This window comes from Triticum aestivum, chromosome 3B (genome assembly GCF_018294505.1).
Source record: "Triticum aestivum cultivar Chinese Spring chromosome 3B, IWGSC CS RefSeq v2.1, whole genome shotgun sequence".
Taxonomy (NCBI): domain Eukaryota; kingdom Viridiplantae; phylum Streptophyta; class Magnoliopsida; order Poales; family Poaceae; genus Triticum; species Triticum aestivum.
In genome coordinates this window covers 787,167,805-787,185,825 of record NC_057801.1, presented here as the reverse complement: position 1 = coordinate 787,185,825, position 18,021 = coordinate 787,167,805, and the positions used below count along the sequence as shown (strand labels likewise).

At 42.5% G+C, this 18,021-nt stretch overlaps 2 protein-coding genes and 1 long non-coding RNA gene across 3 annotated transcripts; all 3 read left to right on the top strand.

The window, feature by feature from the left end:
* Window positions 1-1,711: 1,711 nt before the first annotated feature.
* LOC123072428 (uncharacterized) lies at window positions 1,712-4,321 on the top strand. The gene is made up of 3 exons (XR_006435141.1): window positions 1,712-2,072; window positions 2,884-2,983; window positions 4,031-4,321. It is a non-coding gene; the product is annotated as an uncharacterized lncRNA (long non-coding RNA).
* Window positions 4,322-8,685: 4,364 nt separating this feature from the next.
* On the top strand, window positions 8,686-11,706 carry LOC123067911 (B3 domain-containing protein Os03g0620400-like). The gene is made up of 6 exons (XM_044490496.1): window positions 8,686-8,778; window positions 9,408-9,486; window positions 9,562-9,761; window positions 10,044-10,407; window positions 10,513-10,709; window positions 10,863-11,706. The coding sequence occupies exons 1-6, from the start codon at window positions 8,686-8,688 to the stop codon at window positions 11,139-11,141; spliced, it is 1,212 nt and encodes a 403-aa protein (XP_044346431.1). The 3' UTR covers window positions 11,142-11,706.
* Window positions 11,707-11,874: 168 nt separating this feature from the next.
* On the top strand, window positions 11,875-15,868 carry LOC123067910 (B3 domain-containing protein Os03g0619600). Its single transcript, XM_044490495.1, has 7 exons — window positions 11,875-11,913; window positions 13,437-13,526; window positions 13,626-14,040; window positions 14,118-14,305; window positions 14,650-15,013; window positions 15,110-15,333; window positions 15,456-15,868. The coding sequence occupies exons 1-7, from the start codon at window positions 11,875-11,877 to the stop codon at window positions 15,753-15,755; spliced, it is 1,620 nt and encodes a 539-aa protein (XP_044346430.1). The 3' UTR covers window positions 15,756-15,868.
* The last annotated feature ends 2,153 nt before the right edge of the window (window positions 15,869-18,021 follow it).

Here is an 18,021-nt window from a genome sequence, read left to right as displayed (position 1 = left end):
TATGAACCTTTCCAAATTGATGAACATTTTTTGAATCTATTAGTTTTTTTCAAACTCACGAACAAAATTTCAAATTCTAAAGTTTTTCTAAAAGTCAATGGTCAACTATGCCATGGGTCAATGGTCACCCAATCGATCGGTCAATGGTGAACCAATCGAAACAGTTGTGCGAGCGAGCGAGCTGGGATGAGCGACCTCGTTTAGCTGGCCGGCCCACGGCTCGCGGCGCGTGAGCGCTAGTTGACTGTCAGGCATCCTTTGTTGGCTACTCCTGGACTGGTCAACCAGAGGGAGTTCTGGTCGGCATTGTATTGGTGTGAAGGGAGGTCGGAGTCGAAACAGGCGGGATAGCAGACCGAAGACGCTAGCTCTCGCGAGGTAGTGAAGCATGATCCATTTGGCCTCCAGGATAGCAGACCAAGGACACAAATGATTCTTGCAAGTCGTCTTCAACCTTAATTATATTAACTAGTAGATCGCATTCTCACGCTTATAGTAAATCCACAATGGGCATACTGCATCACAATTAAAACGATAGTTTGATCCCTTGCATACTAGGGTACATAATTATAGTGTGTTCGGGACACCTTGTTTCCCGGGACACTAACAGTAGCCAGTTGCCCCTGTCCCTGTCGTTAAATGTTGTTATAAAAATAGTGTTGCATCGATCTACTTTTGAGCTAGAGTACATGCTAAGATCCTCTAGAATGTCCCCGCTTTGATGAACCTCAACGCGGTCTCTTATATAGGTAGGCAAGAGTTGGTCGTTTCATAACTATCTATGGGGGATACGATACGATCAGATGATCGCGCGATTATGGGAAACCTATCTTTCATAATTGATGAATTTCTCAGATAGCACATCCTTCCTTATCCCCTCTGAGCTCTCCGCTTTGATGACCCCGTTCTAGAAAAATGAAGAAAAAAAAATCAATAAATGCAATCCTTTCGCATCGACTCCTTTTATGTCTACTGGTTGTGAAAAAAAATACTAAACGAAAATTCCTTCACAAAACGAGGTATCATGTATGGACATTCATGACTTTTCAAGGTGATAGCCATACCCATTGCATAGTTTATGATAATATGTCCAAATTTGGCACATAGGTGCATCTTGCCATTACAAACAATGTTGGCAAACATTAAAAAAACGATATTGACAAATAGAGTTTCCAACTTTTTTATACAAACAACTTTTTCTATTTTCTCAATGTCAAAATGGGTATTTTTTTTATAAGCAAGTACACAAAATGGGTGCGAAAAATGGCACCACACCAATTTTCACACAAAGTAGACAATATTTGATGGACAATTTCAAAGTTTCACGAATTTTCTAGATTTCTAGCTACTTACGTACATTTAGTGCACTTCTAGTCATTTAGTGCATATAATTGAAATTCAGATTGTAAGTGTATAAAAATATTGGCATATTTTGGGTTAAAAGTCCTATTTATATCCTTTAATCAATGCATAGGCCTTATTCAAAAAAAGAAGAGAAGAATAAAAAAAAGAAGGGAAGAAAGAAAAGAAATGGAAAAGGAAAAAGAAGAAAAAAATTTGCCGAGTGCAATAATGTTTTGCATTAAAAAATCCTTTGTTTCGATTGGTCAAGGTAGACCTTCCACGGATCATGCGTCGTAACCATTGGATTTTCTTAGATCGAACGGCTGTGGCCCTGTGGGTGCCCTATCCTTATCTCCTCTCTCTTTACCGCTTCACACGCACACCAACCATCGAAGCCGCCGAATGCGACGCCGAAATCACCGCCGGTAGCCTGAGGGTCTCATGCCGCCGCCACTCGCCCCTTTCTCTGTAGGTCGCCGACGCAACCCTGGATCCCTGGATCGTCCCCTCGTTCCCACCAGGCTCGAGGAGGCCCAAGGAGGCAGGCATGAGGAGCGCTCAGCCGCAGGCGCCATGGGCAGATCTAGCCGGGGCCGTCGGCAGCCATCCCTCCCTCCGGCGGCCATGAAGAATTGAAGAGGCTTGAGCGCATGGACCGTGCGTGCCTCCCGCGCTATGAGCTACCTGTCCTCGTCATCTGCTAGCATCCACGAGGAATCGATCCATATGTAAGCTAGCTTCCACAACAATCCATCCAGCAGCCTGCTTCCTTGTTTGTGTACTAGTGGATAGGGGAGCAAGATGCGAGGCCGTCGTCGAGGGTACATGCCCGCTGCTAATTGATTCTCCTGGTAATATTAGTATTACGTGTTCCTGCCCGTGGTGGAGATGTACATAACTGAATACTTGTCATATATCTGTACATACTCGAATACTCTCAAACTGGCACGTATACATACATACCTGAATACCTGTGCAATTTTTTTATTCAGTTAAATAGGTCACGGCATGTCAAACTCGACAAAGGCTTGCCACTATGCTAGTGTTGCACTCGGAAAATTGCGCCGTCAGATTTGTTAGTAGAGATTGTGAAGAGAAACACATACATCTACTTTACTGACAGGGATTGTAGATGTAATACCTGTGCTTTTCATGGTAAGGGTTCTAGTAGATGTATGATCATTTTAGTGTAGTATTTCCCAATTATCACTATGAAAATACAGCAGAAGCTTGTCTGTTTATTTCACTTTAATTATTATATTTCTTGTATCTCAATCTCATATGCTAGTTTGATATAATCCAATGGGTGATAACATCACTTTTTACCAAGTACCCATCATGGTTACCTTTTTATTTAGGTAAATGTAACATAACATCACCTTTTACCAAGTATCCATCCTGGTTACATTATGCGCAAAATAGGTTCTACATTTCATTCCAAATTTGTTGAATATATGGTTTCACTGCATGCTTATAGTCTGTTGCTTTTGGCTGTACATCTATTTCTATCTCAAGTTATTTATCATTCTACTCTTACAGAATGTTTGCGGGGAGCTCGGTTAGTGTCGACACCTCAAGGGTTTATGCATATCAGTTCCATGTTGCTTAAAGCCACTGTAATGATGGCTACTGGTTCCAGGTATATGTTTATGGAGTCATATGGACGCGCTCATTGATAATTCACATAGAATGTTTATATGCTTTCTAACTTTGCCATGGAATGTCTACTGTTAGAAAACGTCTTGCGAGTACTTTGGTTAGGTACTAGAAAGCACATACACACATGCCCAACAGAGCAACAAGCATGCACATACAACACAACATAGGTGCTCTGCTCCTGATTTGTCAATAGTATGTTGATGCTTTGCTCTGATTTGCTTTGCCACTCTGAAATTTTCACACCGGGGGCCACTTTGCATGTGCTTTCTCATGTAGTGACCTGATTGTCAGTTGTTTGTGTTGTCGTGTTCAACTAATGTCCAGATACAACAAGTTAGTATTGATTTGTACAAGAGCTAGAATTGTCCGAACTCTTTTTTGTGTGGTTTCTTACCACACATCTGCCACGTGGTGACGGTCAGAACTCTTAATACAATAGCGGGTTGGTTTAGTACTATGTGGGATTAAATGGATTATGTGGGCAGGCAAACTAAACATCGTTGATCGCGGGCTGCCCACGAACACATGCGCGCAATATGGGCATCCCTCTATTAGTCCCGCTTGTAGCTTGAATGCGTACGTAACGAAGTGAATGGTCATGACAGTCTTCTTGAACTATGACCATGTGTATCCATTGACATATTGTTCATGCAAATTCTATTATCATTGCCGTTGAATGATAATATTGATCATAATATAGGTTGCTTACCAAGTAGTTTTAATGAATTTAACATATCAAAACTAACGGAATGTTGCATATGCTACTATTTGGAGTAGTGATCTAGAAACTAATGTTGGTGAGATATTGACTTAGGTGACGAATTTGCACTTGTGTGCATGGATGAGCCTATTCTGGATAATGAGTTAGTAAGTTTCTGATTGCAAGAGAATTGGTGATGCTTTGCCTTCAGGATACTTAATTTCATGGACTTGTGTTGTTGTAAATTAAAGCCTTTTCTTCCATATTCCCAAATTATATTTGTGTACAACTAATCACATAATTTTAAGGTCCATTTTTCTTTTACAGATTCAAAAGAAGGATAATTGAGTTGCATCTGAGTTCTCCGGTTGGATGAAGAAGCAAATAAAACTAGAAGATTATACTTAGCAATAACCGGAGTTTACATTGATCGATTGAAAAAAAATGTAATGCCATTCACAAGATGCTACAGTGTAATATTCTCCATAGATCTGTTCTCTATAGTCAAATTGATATGAATGATATGTTGTTGCACCAATAACATTGGTATTTATTTATTTTAATGCATATGTATCCTACACTCTTGTATATTCATAATAAATACCATGATATTTTCAATTTGTGTATGTGTTCTGCTTCAATTTCTCTACCATTTTATTGGTGCCAAGCATCAAAGTAAAATAATTAACTATTTGAGCACTTGCAGTGGTTTATCAAATAAATATATTTCCATAAAATGGGTACCTACTTTTGTGGTCAATAATTTTAAAAATAAACACATTAATTATGTTGCCGTAATGAAATAGTGTTACTGATCGTGTTACTATAGTTACAAAATGTGTTACTAAGGTAGTTGATTATAGTGTTATGGTATTTGGATTTTATGTTACAAGTTGTGTTACTATAGTTACAAAAACATGTTACGACAACGTTTTACTTCTACAAAAATATGTTACCATGAGTGTTACTGTAGTTATAAAAATATGTTACCAACGCGTTTGGTAACACATAATATGCGTGTTACTATAATGTAATTGTAACACAATTTTTAAGATATGCTAACAATTACTATGTGTGATAGTGGACATCACTTAGTAACTTGGTCTAATGGAACGCATTTCAAAATGTGTTACTATGTGGCGTGGTAACACTATTTTGGGCCTATAGTAACACAAAACCGTGTTACTAAAGCTCTGTCCTGTTGTAGTGGGGCGTCGGGAGCAGCAGCACCGTAGCCGTGCGGTAAAGAACCACCTCCAGCATGGTTCGTGCGGGAGGCCCGTGCCTCCAGCACCATCGCGGTCGCCGTCCGGACGCGGCAGCAGGGCATACCAGGGCACCCTTGGCCCGGCCAGGCTCAAATCGGGCCCACTAAGCCCCGCCGGCCACGCTGCAGCAGGGCGGCAAAAGCGCCGCTAGCACCCCACCACCCAACGTCGCTCCCTCGCCTCCCGAAAGTCGCGCCGCAGATCCGTCCCACCATCGGCCCACCCAGACCCAGATGGGGCCCAAAGAACGTAGATCTGGGCCGAGCGGGCGCCGCCAAGCTGCGCCGCGCGCCATCCTGCCGCCAACGACGCCGCCGCCGTCCAGCCGATCTCCCATGCTGCGCCAGGATGCCCTGCCGGACCACCGCCGCCGAGGAACACCCCTCGAGCCGCGCCGGAGAGCACCCGAGATGGGAAAGGCCGCCGCCGCCGCCAGCGCCGCCCGGGCCAGGCCCAGTGGCGGGCGCCGATGATGGCGGCGGGGAGGGAGGAGTGAGGGGGAGCTGGGGGAGAGGGACCGGGGCGCGGCCGGCCGCCCGCGGGGGCGATGCGGGCGCGAGAGGGTTGCAGTTTTCTTTCGAATGGAGCGTTTAGAAGCCTATTTTTCACCGGAGGCTTTCTAGACTATGCAAAGAGTAAAAAAAAAAAATCACAAGATACACACCAATTTGAACACGAAATTTTAAGGGGGGCTCACGCATTATCAGGCTCGCTCGCCGGACCTCACCCAAGCCCATAAGCATCAAAAATTCGTTGGCACTTGGGCCGTCCTCTTACCCCATTTCGTGCGGCTCGCTCGCCGGACGCTGCACACGACCGCCCGGAGCTCCTGCTCTGGTCGCCGCTGCCTGCCGCCTACATCCACGCTCTCATCGCCACGGCCGCACCACCACCTCGCCGACTAAATCCATCGGGCCACCCACCGCTCGGAGCGCCGCCGCCCATCGCCGGGCGTGTCCTCGACCTACAGCCTGATAGATGCTGGGCACGCGCCCGTCTGTCCCACCTCCGTCGGGTCGGGTCCAAGCTCACCACGGGAGCCCTCGGCGGGCCGTCCTCAGATTCATCGGCCGCGGGGATCCTCTGTTCTCTTCCTCCCCCGCTCACCCCATGGTTGGCTATCTCAAAGTTAGATTGGGTTTGTGTGGAATCCTTGCTATACTTCGATTGGATGCTGCATTAGCCCAGTGGAATGAATCTTCCCCTTTCCAGATTGATCACCATGAGTCAGCGACATCCAGTAGCAGGAGTATGTGACACCCAAAATTCCTCAATGTTTCAATTGCAGTACTTACTACTTAGGATTGCTTAACATTTGAGAATATGGGAAGCAATAACAATTTATCATGCTATTTTCCTCTGATGTGATGTGAGCATACTTTTTTTTAACATTCTGTATTCTATTCAGCATATCATGTTCAGTTAATCAGCTGGACGCTGGATTATAGCAGCTGTTGTGTTACCCTATGAGTATATCATGATAATGTCGCTGTTTTCACATTTACTGTCAGCACTTTGTCCATATAGTTTTCATTAGTTTAATGGAGTGTAAACTTCTGGAATTGGCTCTTACCATCCTGCTTGCTGGTTACTAAATGTTGCATATATAATTCAGAGTTCAGATGACCGGATCAACCGATGCACCGTTTTCTTCCTATATGTTGGCATGGCAGCAATGAAACAAGTCAAAGCTATATACAGTGAACTACTTTTGAAATTGCTTCATGCTCCAGCCAAACTCATCTGAAATGGGATAGAATAAATGAATAAATGGCGTGCATTGATACATGCAGAGGTCAGCGGTTTATCCCTTTTTTTTAAAAAAAAAACCCGAAATGGGTTAGAAGACACCTGAAATATCCTTTTTGATCTGAGTTTATGGCATGAAGTTTCAGGTTCAAGCTCTGATGTAAACGTAGCAACATGTACTTAGAATATAGACCAGAAATTTTTACTTGCATTTTTACTTGCAAATAGTTCAAGCTCTGATGTAAAATTCACCGGAGTATCTTTCTCTCTTTGATTTGACCTGTACTGTTGGTGTTGGTAGTTACTCTCTCCAAAAAATTTGGTAAATGAATCATGGTAATTAAGAATGTTGACCATGACATGGAAATGTTATTAATACTCCTACCTATCTCGGGAAGAAGAGAGAGACTCTTCAGATTAATGCCTTGGGAATATCAGAAGTCTGCATGCAATGCACGCTTAAATGACTATACTACTTTTGACCTGGACGCTCCTTCATAAGTACACAGATTAAGACCGAACCACCATTCCCTTGATACATTCTGCTGCAGCTCTCCAACCTTCAGCACCGTGGTGAGCTTCTTCTGCGAAGCTTGTTCAGGTTTCCAATTTATTTACTCTTCAACGCCTGCATAGAACATCAATATTTGTTTTGTAGTTTTATCGTTGTTTTTTGGTTTCCTTTTATCTCTGCTGATTGTCTGGTAGGATATAGAAATCAGTCTGGTTATACAGTGATAGGTTTCAGAAACTGAATGTTCTATGGTGTTTAACCATCAGTGATTTCATAGAAATATTTCATGCATCAGAAATTTATGGTTGACACAGTTTCTTCTGCCGAGTTGCTCTCTTTATTTACAATTTAGTCATTTCTTTCCTTCTACCACGCCTGCATAGAGCAGCAGTATTTGTTTTTGTATCTTATTAGTTGTTTTGCTTTCTTTTTATTTCTGCTGAATTTCAGAAACTGATATGAAAATAGTCATGTTGTACATTGATAGGAATTTCAGAAACTGATTGTTCTATGGTTATTAATCAGTGTTTTATTTCTCATGAGCACAGGAAACCTTCTCGTATTCCCAAGGCATTAATGGCTTTTGAGTTCTTCACGATATTGCTCTCAAATTCGTTGAAGAAACTAGTACCGAAATACATCCTACTCCCACAATCTAATATATTTATATGCATTGATCTTTGATCTGTTTGGCCACTTGAACACTTGCTTTCAACCACTGCTTAATCTTCGTCGCAGAGGCTGCCAGGCAAGTTCGCGAGGGTGTTTGACAGCCGTAAACCCTTTGAAGTGAAGTTGCGGGAGGCCGGGCGCCGGCATCGCTTGTGGGACGTGGAAGTTGTGTTTGACGCTGACGGCCACATTTACCTGGGGCGTGGCTGGGAGCAGTTCGCCGGCGCTCATGATCTGCGGCTCGGGTACTTCCTCGTCTTAAGCTATGACTGCTGCCACGCCCACGCCATGCTCACCGTGAAGGTGTTTGACGGGAGCATGTGCCGTAGGCACTACCAGAACGACAATGATGCTAGTATGTGGCTTTTCTTGCTCTTCTTTGTTTTCCTCTCAATATGGCGGTTGTAGCTTCTAAGAATAAGTTTATTTGCAAAAAAAAAAGAGCTTCTAAGAATAAGTTAAAGAAGACTTCATTGCATTTCTCCAGGAAGTGGGAGCAGCGGCGACAGCGGCGACAGTGGCAACACCTTCGTAACCAGCTTCTGCCATGTTCCACTCTTTGCTTGAAATTTAGTCATGCGTCTTCTCTTCTTCAGTACTGTAGTGGTGATTTGTTCTCTTTCTATGCCATATTCATGACAGTTATTTTTTCCTCTATGGACAGAGTACCCCACTTTAGTTTGACATGAATCTTCTTGCCCCCCTTTCTTTGCATTCTTTATTATATGCCGTTTCCAATTACTTCAATTTTTTTCAAATACTTTGCCTAGTTTCTCATCATGTACATGGTTCGACTTCTGGGACAGCAGGGAGCAGAGGGGGAAGGGGAAGTGCCACCGCAGACAGAGGCAGAGAAAGGCGACGGGGAGCAGGTACCCCAGTTCTCTAAACTCTTCACCTCTAGCAAGTTGTGCACTGTCCAATTTATGCTGATGCCCAAATCAAGGATGCAGTGTTTATAAGTGTATATATGCGGTCAAAATCAAGCTATGATGCACAGCGTAGATATTAGATGCCTGAATTATATAGATTTATTTTTACAAACACCTAATGAATGTATTAGGAATCGTATGGCAGTGCATATGTAGATGCCTGAAGTATCAACTTTGCATATATCCAGGGGGCACATAATTGCCAGTTGCATAACTGTCACTTGCAGACATCCAACATACATATGCTTTGAGTAATTTCATATTTTTCAATTACTCTCCCCGTTTCAAATTAATTGAATTTCTAGGTTGGTTGTTAGTCAAATTTTCTTAAGTTTGACAAAGTCTATTGGAAAATGGCCTAAGATCGACTTACAAACAAAATTTGGGCATATGATCAAATCCCACCAAAAGGTCTTAGGGCATCATTTGGACCGCAAATGGCATGAGCTCTGCTTTTGCATTTGGAAGAGGGCATCATACTGATGTTGAATAATTTCAGGGTATTAAATTAGTTATGCAAACACCTTTTGAAAAATTTCACCTGATATACTATATGATTGGTTTTACAGGGCGTATCCAAGATGAGTAATCCATGTGATTCAGATGGAACCCAGAAGGAAAGATCTTATTCTTCCGAGGAATTGTCAGGTTAAGTTGTGTACTCAGATTATTCAGTTACCCTCCAGCACATCTTTTCTTACTGTTGAAACATTTTTACAGCAGAAGACAGTCTATTTGTAGACAATTCTGTGGAGTCAGTTAATCTACAGACGCTTTCCAATAACTACGTCTTATCAACGCAGTGCTATCTTACAAAAGCACAGAAGCTGAAAATAGATGCGCTTATAGAGAAAATTCAATCTAAAATCACAGTGCTAGTTGTACAGATGAAGAAGTCGAATGTAAAACGGCATGCTACTCTGGTACGTAAGTTTTGCCAACTGCATTTTGTATGAAAATTGCTCACTGTCTGTACCTAAACACATTATCTTGTTATGATACTATTTAAGTCAGTCGGTGTTCTGGTTCTAACTCAAAACTCTGACTGATATATTTGCAATGAAATGCATATGCATTGCTAAATCTACATTATCCATGCCTTGTGAGTTGTGCCAGTCTTAGCTTGTTAACTCTTTACTACTTCAACTCTCAGATATAACAAGCATAACAGTATCACAATCACATTTTGTCCTTTTTTCAATTAGATAATACATAAGGATTATGCGCTCGAGCACTTTCCATGTGAAGATACAACTGCCGTACTCCAGCTGCCTGGGAAGAACAAGGATTGGAAATGCACATTCCGCATCAGGCCATCTGGCACATCTGATGCAGGTCGGCGCAACCTCTTTTTGTACAACTTTGCCTGTGACAACCATATTAGAGAGGGTGATATCTGCCTCTTTCAACCAATGACAAATGTGAAGCAGAGAAGGTTCATAGTGACAGTCCATGTCCTTGACAAAGTGAATATTGATCACTCCCCTGGTAGAAGAACTGACATTGGCTCAAATCATGGAAGGAAAAGGGCCAAGATGGGCGCCGTTAAGGACAAACCACACACCGACGGTAAGTCAGCACGACACTAAGCTGTTCCCACTGCTAGGATGCATATCTCACACTCGGGTTCACATTATATATGTCTGATTCATATGAAAACTTGTCTGTGTCAAGAGCATGAAGTCTCTGAGGATTCCGAGGGAGCTTTTGGGCGTCTCTTCATGCTGTCAGACAAAGCTTGTCCAACACCAGCACAGCGGAAGAAATTGTTAAAGAAAGTTAAGAAGATTAAGTTCAAACCACCCTTTTATGTTGCTATCATGAGCAAGAGCACTGTCTGTCAGCGTGGCAGCCAAAACAATCCCATGCTAGTAAGTTCAAGGAAACATTTCTTTTGCTTTCTATCAGTTCCTGGATTGCATCCGTATCCTTTGATAAAATGATATGATAAATAGGAGTGAATTTCCACGTGTGTCTGCATCTGTGTCATTCTAACATTTGCCCTCTGTTATGTATATGAACAGCGCTTTGGCTCGCAGTACGCAACCAGGTATCTTGTTGAGAAGTTTGCTGGTGGCCATCCTTGTGGAAAACGTAGAGGAGTCGAGTTGGTGCTTCTGCGGGAGGGCAAGAGTAGGTCATGGTGTACCAAGCTGCGGCATAGCTCGCGAGGCTCGAGGGTTCTCAAAGGATGGCCATCTTTCGCCCGCGACAACAAGCTGCGGGAGGGGGACCTCTGCCTCTTCAAGCTGCTGAAGAGCGAGGAGCTGCTGGTGATGATGGTCTACATCGTTCGCCACTAGTAATGTTATCCTGAAGCATGGCTTGCATGCTGATACTATGATGATCTTGAACTCTGGGTCAGTCTGAGAGTGGAAAACTGTGGCTCGCCTCCAAACGAGGGAGCCGTTGAGCATGAAACGCTTAGTTCTGTGATAACTTTGTTATGGTTGGGTGGGTCAAGTTTGAACAACCTGTGATGTGTTGCTAACTTGCTCTTGTTTGAGGGCACTGTTTTTGCACGTGGGTTCTCTGCAGCACACTAGAGTGCACTTGCAGAATTTGAGGCAGTGCATACTGGTTGTTCAAACTGTTCCGCAACTCCTGCCGGCCATAGTGGGATTTGGTCCAACCATACTAGCTAATCTGCAATGACAGTATGACACCCAGACCCAGTAGCCAGAGTATGTGATTAGAAATTACCCACTGACTCTATTACTACATTATTATTATCTAGTACTACTATCAGTGTTTTAGTTGATAATGGGATTTTGTTAACATGTGAGAATATGAGAAGCTATAATATTTTTCTCTGTTATGTGAGAATCCACGTTGATAGCATGTTCAATTAGTTAGTTGGACGCTGGACTATAGCTGTTGGTAATTCGTGGTTGTGTTACCGTATTGCATCGTGAGAATGTCTTTGGTTTCCCATCTATTGTCAGCACTTTGTCCACAGTGATTTTTACTAGCTTAATGGGTTCTTACCATGCTGCTTTCTGGTTACTACTGGTTGTATTCAGAATAAGAATTCCGATGACCTTCTCATTGGATATATCTGTTATAATTTATTCAGTTCGCATGGCACCAATGAAACATGTCAAAGCTATACAATGATACTCCTGAATTCAGTACGTTTTTTTTAAGTTGCTTAATATGGACCAAAAGCTACACACATCTCCTGAATGAGTTAGAATAAATGAATAAATGGCGTGCATTGGTTTATGCATAGGCCAGCGGTTTAATCTCCTTTTCGGAAAAATAATAATCCAACATGGAGTATATGGCATGATGTTTTCAGGTTCAAACTCTGATGAGGAAGTAGAATTATCAAGAAAATATTAGGCAAGAAATATTTTCCTTGCAAATTTTCCATGTGCGAGTAAACTAGTTTCGAGTTTTGAGAAAGCAGCTATAGGGAAACTGATTTTTGGGGAATATGAGAAGTCTGCATGCTGTGTTGCCTCTTTGATTGGAGTTGTACTGTTGGGAAATAGTCTCTCTAGTTTTTTGCCAAATCATGGTAATTAATTAAGGAGGTTAACCATGCCATTAATTTAGGGAAGCGTGGGTATACTGTAATAGATTTATGGCTTGGGCATATGAGAAGACTTGACCATGCAGTGAACGCCCCCTTCATAATAAATGACGTACTTCTGGTGTGCGTGTGCCCTTCCAGTGCCAGGACGCCCCCTTCATAAGTAAGCCCGGATTTGCATTCCATAGATACGTTCTGCTTTCTGCCCTTCAGCACCACGGATGCTTCTTCTTCCAAGTTGTTCTTTTTGTTTGCAGTTTAGTCACGTTCTTTCTTCTTCTTCTACATCTGCAATCTGCATATGGAGGAGCAGCACTCTCCTGTTTTTGATTTCTACTTATTTCTGCTGAACTTCATAAACAGTGATGCTATACAACGACAGAAACTGAGTCTATATGGTTGTTAACCATCAGTTAGTTTTTTGGTTTTTAAAGAGATATCGTTGATCAATTTAGATATGCATTTCATCTCCCTAGTAACATCACAAATGGAGCCTAGTGATCAATAGATTCAATTAGAAAATTCTTGTATGCATCAGAAAGATCAGGACAGGGCTTTTTCTGCCAAGTTGCTCTCTTTGTTTTTTTAGTCATGTCCTTTCTTCTTCCACACATACAATTTAGAAGAACGTTATTCTTTGATGTTGTACAATGATAGGAATTTCAGAAGCTGATTATTTCTTTCTATTATAAGTGATATCAGTGATTTATTTAGATCTGCATTTACCCGGCCCCCTTGTAACCTAACAAAGGGATCTTATTATCGCATTCATAGGAAAGATCAAGCCAGTACTTCTTCTGCCAAGTATTTGTAATTTTATTCCAGTGTTGTTTTGCTTTCTTTTTACATGGTAATCAAAACAGATTTTTACGTCAGCATTAGTTTTATAGTGTTCACAACATTTTGTTGCTGCTCTTATTTTTTAATAAAGAAACCGTCTCCTTACTCTGAAAAGATTCTAGGGCATAGTTATGAATCTTGAGTGATTTTACGGTATTACTAATTACGCAAACAGAAATTTGAATGTGCCACCTGACATAGTATGTGATTCATTTAACAGGACGTATCCAAGATGAGCAACCCTTGCGAATGCTGTGAGAGGAAGATAAGGTTCATCAGAAAAATAAATGGAAACTTTATGCATAGTTTGGTAAGCCCTTTCTAACTTTCCTAGTTCAGTGGTTGTCTGATGTTTGTAGAGTTTGTTCGTTGCCTCAAACATTTTTTGCACAATTGCTGCTTGTTACAGGTCTTACCAGACTGGTTTGTTAGTCAACTTGGGGGCAAAATCTGGAGAACCATCAAACTGCAAGCCCCTGATGGTATCATATATGATGTTGGAGTTAGTGAGAATATGAATAGAATTATCCTCAAGTTTGGGTGGGCAGCATTTCTTGATGCAAATGAAATCGAAGAAAACTATTCCTTGATGTTTCGGTACCTCGGTAATGCCCTCTTTGAGGTTACGATATTTGATTCCAATGGGAAGGAGAAAGCCTTGTGCAGTCGCTATGCTGATAATTCGAGCAGTTCTCAAGATGGCGTTACTCAGTCGTCAGCAGGGGAAGGTTCAGATTCAGGTGGAAGCCAGAAGGAAAGCTTGTACTGCTACAAAAAATCAGCAAAGATGCCTGCAGTATCTTATTCTTCTGAGGAATTCTCAGGTTAAGTTGTGTACTCAGATTATTCTTTTACTTCTCTCCGCCACATTTTCTCTTACTGTCGAAACTTCTTTTTACAGCAGAAGACAATTCTGTGGAGTCGGATGATCAACAGATGCTTTCAAAATATTGTGTCTTCTCAGGGCGGTGCTATCTTACAGAAGCACAGAAGGCGAAAGTTCTTGCACTTGTAAAGAAAATTCGACCCGAAATCCCAGTGCTTGTTGTACAGATGAAGAAGAGCAACGTCGAGCAGAGTGGTACTCTGGTACGTAAATTTTACCGTTGCATTTTGTATGAACTGCTCTTTTTCTGTACCCATGTACAATTTCTTTTCTATTTAGGGAAGTTGGTGGTCTTGCTCCAAAGGATATGTTTGCACAAAATGCATCTATTCAGACAGTTGAAACCATGCATACAGATGAAGTACATAACTAAATCAGCATTATTATTGTCTAAATCAGTATTATTGTTGCCTTATCAGTTGAAACTGTGTGTATTGTACGATTCAGCCTTTCTGACAATCCAAATGTTTTAATTGTTTAGTACTTAGGCTGCCGGATAAAATAGCTCAACATTATCACTGTCACTTTCTATCCCTTTTTCAATTAGGTACTATGTAAAGATTACGCACGCAAGCACTTGCCATGCGAAGGAACAAATATCATACTCCAGCTGCCTCGAAAAAACAAGGGTTGGAAGTGCAAATTCCATATCAGGCCATCTGGAACGTCGGACGCTGGTCGCCGCAACCTTTCATTAGGGAACTTTGTCCCTGACAATCATATTAGAGAAGGCGATATCTGCCTCTTTGAACCAATGACAATTGTTAAGGAGAAAAGATTCACAATGACTGTCCATCTCCTTCACAAAGCGGGCATTGATCATTCCCCTAGTGCAAGAACTGGTGTTGGCTCAAATCATGGAAGGACAAGCACAAAGATGGCAGGTGCTATGGAGGAACCACCTACTGATGGTGTGCCAGCTTGACACTAAAGATCTTGCCACTGCTAGGATGTGACACATTTCATTTTGCATTATACTTCTCTGATTCGTGTGATGACTTGTCCAGGTGAAGAGTATTCTTGGGAACATGAAGAGCATGGAGTCTCTGATGATTCTGAGGGAGGTTCCGAACCTCGCTTCATGCTGGCAGACAAAGCTTCCCTAACTCGAGCACAAGAGAAGAAAGTGTTGGAGAAAGTTGAGGAAATCGAGTCAGAAGTACCCTTGTATGTTGCTATCATGAGCAAGTCCAATGTCTATCGGGGTGGTGGCGGTAACACTCCCACCCTAGTAAGTTCATGGAAAACATTTTCTGTTGCTTCCTATCAGTACACTTCAGATCGGAACAAATTTCCAAATATCTTTGCAATTGTGTCATTCTAACATTTGCCCCTTTTTATGTATATAAACAGCACTTTGGCTACCAATACACAGGCAGATATCTTGTTCAGAAGTCTGCTTCTGGCCATCATCGTGGAAAGAGTAGCCAGGTCAGTTTGGTGCTTCATAGGGAGGGGAGGAGTGGATCATGGCCTACCAAGATGCAACACAGCATGCAACACACAACTCATGCGATGAGGATTCTCAAAGGATGGACGTTTTTCGCCCGCGACAACCGCCTGCGGGAGGGTGACCTCTGTCTCTTCAAGCTGATAACGAATAAGGAGCCTCTGACTATGGTGATCCACATCATTCGCCGCAAGGAATGTTAGCCTGAAGCATGTATCGCATGCTGCTGCTCTGGTGATCCTGAACCCTGGTGGTGGAAAACTATGTGGCTTACTTTGGAACGTTATCATGAGACGTTATCTTAGTATTTTTCTTACTTCCGTGAGAACTTTGTCAATTTGAGAGTAATTTGGATGGTTCAAGTTTGAGAAACTTATTATGTGCTTCTGAGGTTGATTTGAGTGAACATGTTTTTTTATGGGATTCAAGTTTGATCTTTGAAGATGATGGTTTACATCAATCGCTGTGAGAAATGTTAGCCTGAAGGCATGCTACTGGTACTATTATCTTCAACTCTCTGAGCGAAAGCTATGTAGCTTATCTCCAAATGAGGGAGGCATTGAGCAAGAAACTTACCTGTTTATCGTTAGACAATTATCTTGGTGGTTTCTTACTTCCGTGAGAACTAAAGTTGGGAATTGGGAGTGATTTAGATGGGTCAAAGTTGAATAACCGTACTGTGTTGCTGACTGCTGAAGTGCTGATGCCTGAAGGAGTGAAGGCACAGTTTTTTGCATGTGGTTTTTGCCGACTGTCATGGTTCGTGCGAGCCTTGCATGGTGGCAGCAATGTGTTATCCCGTTCAAAAATAAATAAATAATAAAACTTATATTTTAACTTGAACATATGAGCCGTCACTAGTAGAAAAAAGGGCTTTGGTCTAGACCGGGTTAGCCCATTAGTCCCGGTTCGTGAGCCCAGGGGGCCGGCCGGGCCACGTGGGCCATTTGTCCCGGTTTGTTTGGTACTAAAGGGTGTGATGCCCATTAGTACTGGTTCGTGGCACCAACCGGTACTAAAGGTTAGACCTTTAGTTCCGGTTCGAGCCACCAACCGGTACTAATGGGGTTTAAGGCATTAGTACCGGTTCATGGCACAGAAACACTAACTTCCCGGAACCCCGTTAAACATTTCCAAAATCCTCAAAAACCTAACAGAAAAAAAGTTACGGGGCTTTTAAGATCTGGAGGCAAAAAAATTCAAAATAAATCAGATTTTTTTTAATTTTTGTTAAATCTGGTCAAACTATGGTCAAACTACTTATTCAAGAAGTATTAGTGTTACTAAATAATTATTCAAGAATATTAGTGTTACTAAATAATTATTTCAGTTTTTTTGAATTTTTGTCATATCTGGTCAAACTATGGTCAAACTGTGGTCAAACAATGGTCAAACTAATTATTCAAGAAATATTAGTGTTACTAAATATTAGTGTTATTTTTTAGAGCAATAGTTTCAAACTCAAACAGTGAAATGTGTGACTTCATGCTCAAGCTAAATTCCTGAGGTTAATAGGATTGACATCTTACTATTGTTAGTAAAACAACAAGTGCAGACTTGGAAACGATGGAGAATAGAACCCGGAAGATAAGCGTGCTCAGGCTGGAGTAGTGAGAGGATGGGTGACCGTCCGGAAAGTTAGATGATGAGGGATGATTAGAGGTTAAATTGAATAGTGATGAGGGGTGATTAGAGATGAGAGGTTAAAATAATTTAGAAATTTGAAAATAAAAAAAATCAATTTTTTTTAAAAAAAAGCATAAAAAATTCTTCAGGCAGCGGCCACGTGGAGAGCCTTTAGTCCCGGTTCGTGTAAGAACCGGGACTGAAGGGGGAGGCTTTAGTAACGACCCTTTAGTCCCGGTACTAAAGGCCCTTATGAACCGGGACTAAAAGCCCTTTTTCTACTAATACGTATTTAGTCTCAACCAATTGAGCCATGATATGATGATTGTTAGACTATGTATAACTTCTGTACCTATGTACGTATTGTAACACAACCATTATATATAATGAGATAAGCCACCCCTAGAGGGTTGTGCTGGTTCCCAAAACTTATTGTCTTACATGATATCACACTAGGTTACGATCGCTTCCGCTTCTAAACCCTAATACCCGCACCGCCGCCGCAGCCGCCGCCGCCTTCACCGCCGCCGCCGCGCCTCCGATCGCGCCGCCGCCATGTCGAGCGCCGCCACCACCGGTTCCACTGCTGCGGGCTTCCTCCCGGCCTCTCTTGCGGCTCTGCTCAACCTCCCGCTCAATGCCGTCTCCGTTCCGGCTCCGATCGGGACAAGGAGCATCGGCTCCGTCTTCTCCACACCGCTGGCGCCCTCGCTCGGGCGTGACCTCCTGGTCCACACCGCGGCGCCGCCGTCCGCTGCGGATTCCGCAGGCGTCGTCCCGCCGCTCCTGCCGCGAGCGGATCACACCGCCCCGCTGGCGGGGTTGGCGGCGTCCGCCCCGGCC

Bases quoted from the DNA above. Each gene is read 5' to 3' on its own strand.
- LOC123067911 (XM_044490496.1), top strand. From the start codon at position 8,686: ATGTACATGGTTCGACTTCTGGGACAGCAGGGAGCAGAGGGGGAAGGG. The intron at 9,762-10,043 runs GTACGTAAGTTT...TTTTTCAATTAG, and splicing joins TAAAACGGCATGCTACTCTG to ATAATACATAAGGATTATGC. The intron at 10,408-10,512 runs GTAAGTCAGCAC...GTCTGTGTCAAG, and splicing joins GGACAAACCACACACCGACG to AGCATGAAGTCTCTGAGGAT.
- LOC123067910 (XM_044490495.1), top strand. From the start codon at position 11,875: ATGACCTTCTCATTGGATATATCTGTTATAATTTATTCA. The intron at 11,914-13,436 runs GTTCGCATGGCA...TTCATTTAACAG, and splicing joins TATCTGTTATAATTTATTCA to GACGTATCCAAGATGAGCAA. The intron at 15,014-15,109 runs GTGTGCCAGCTT...TGACTTGTCCAG, and splicing joins GGAGGAACCACCTACTGATG to GTGAAGAGTATTCTTGGGAA.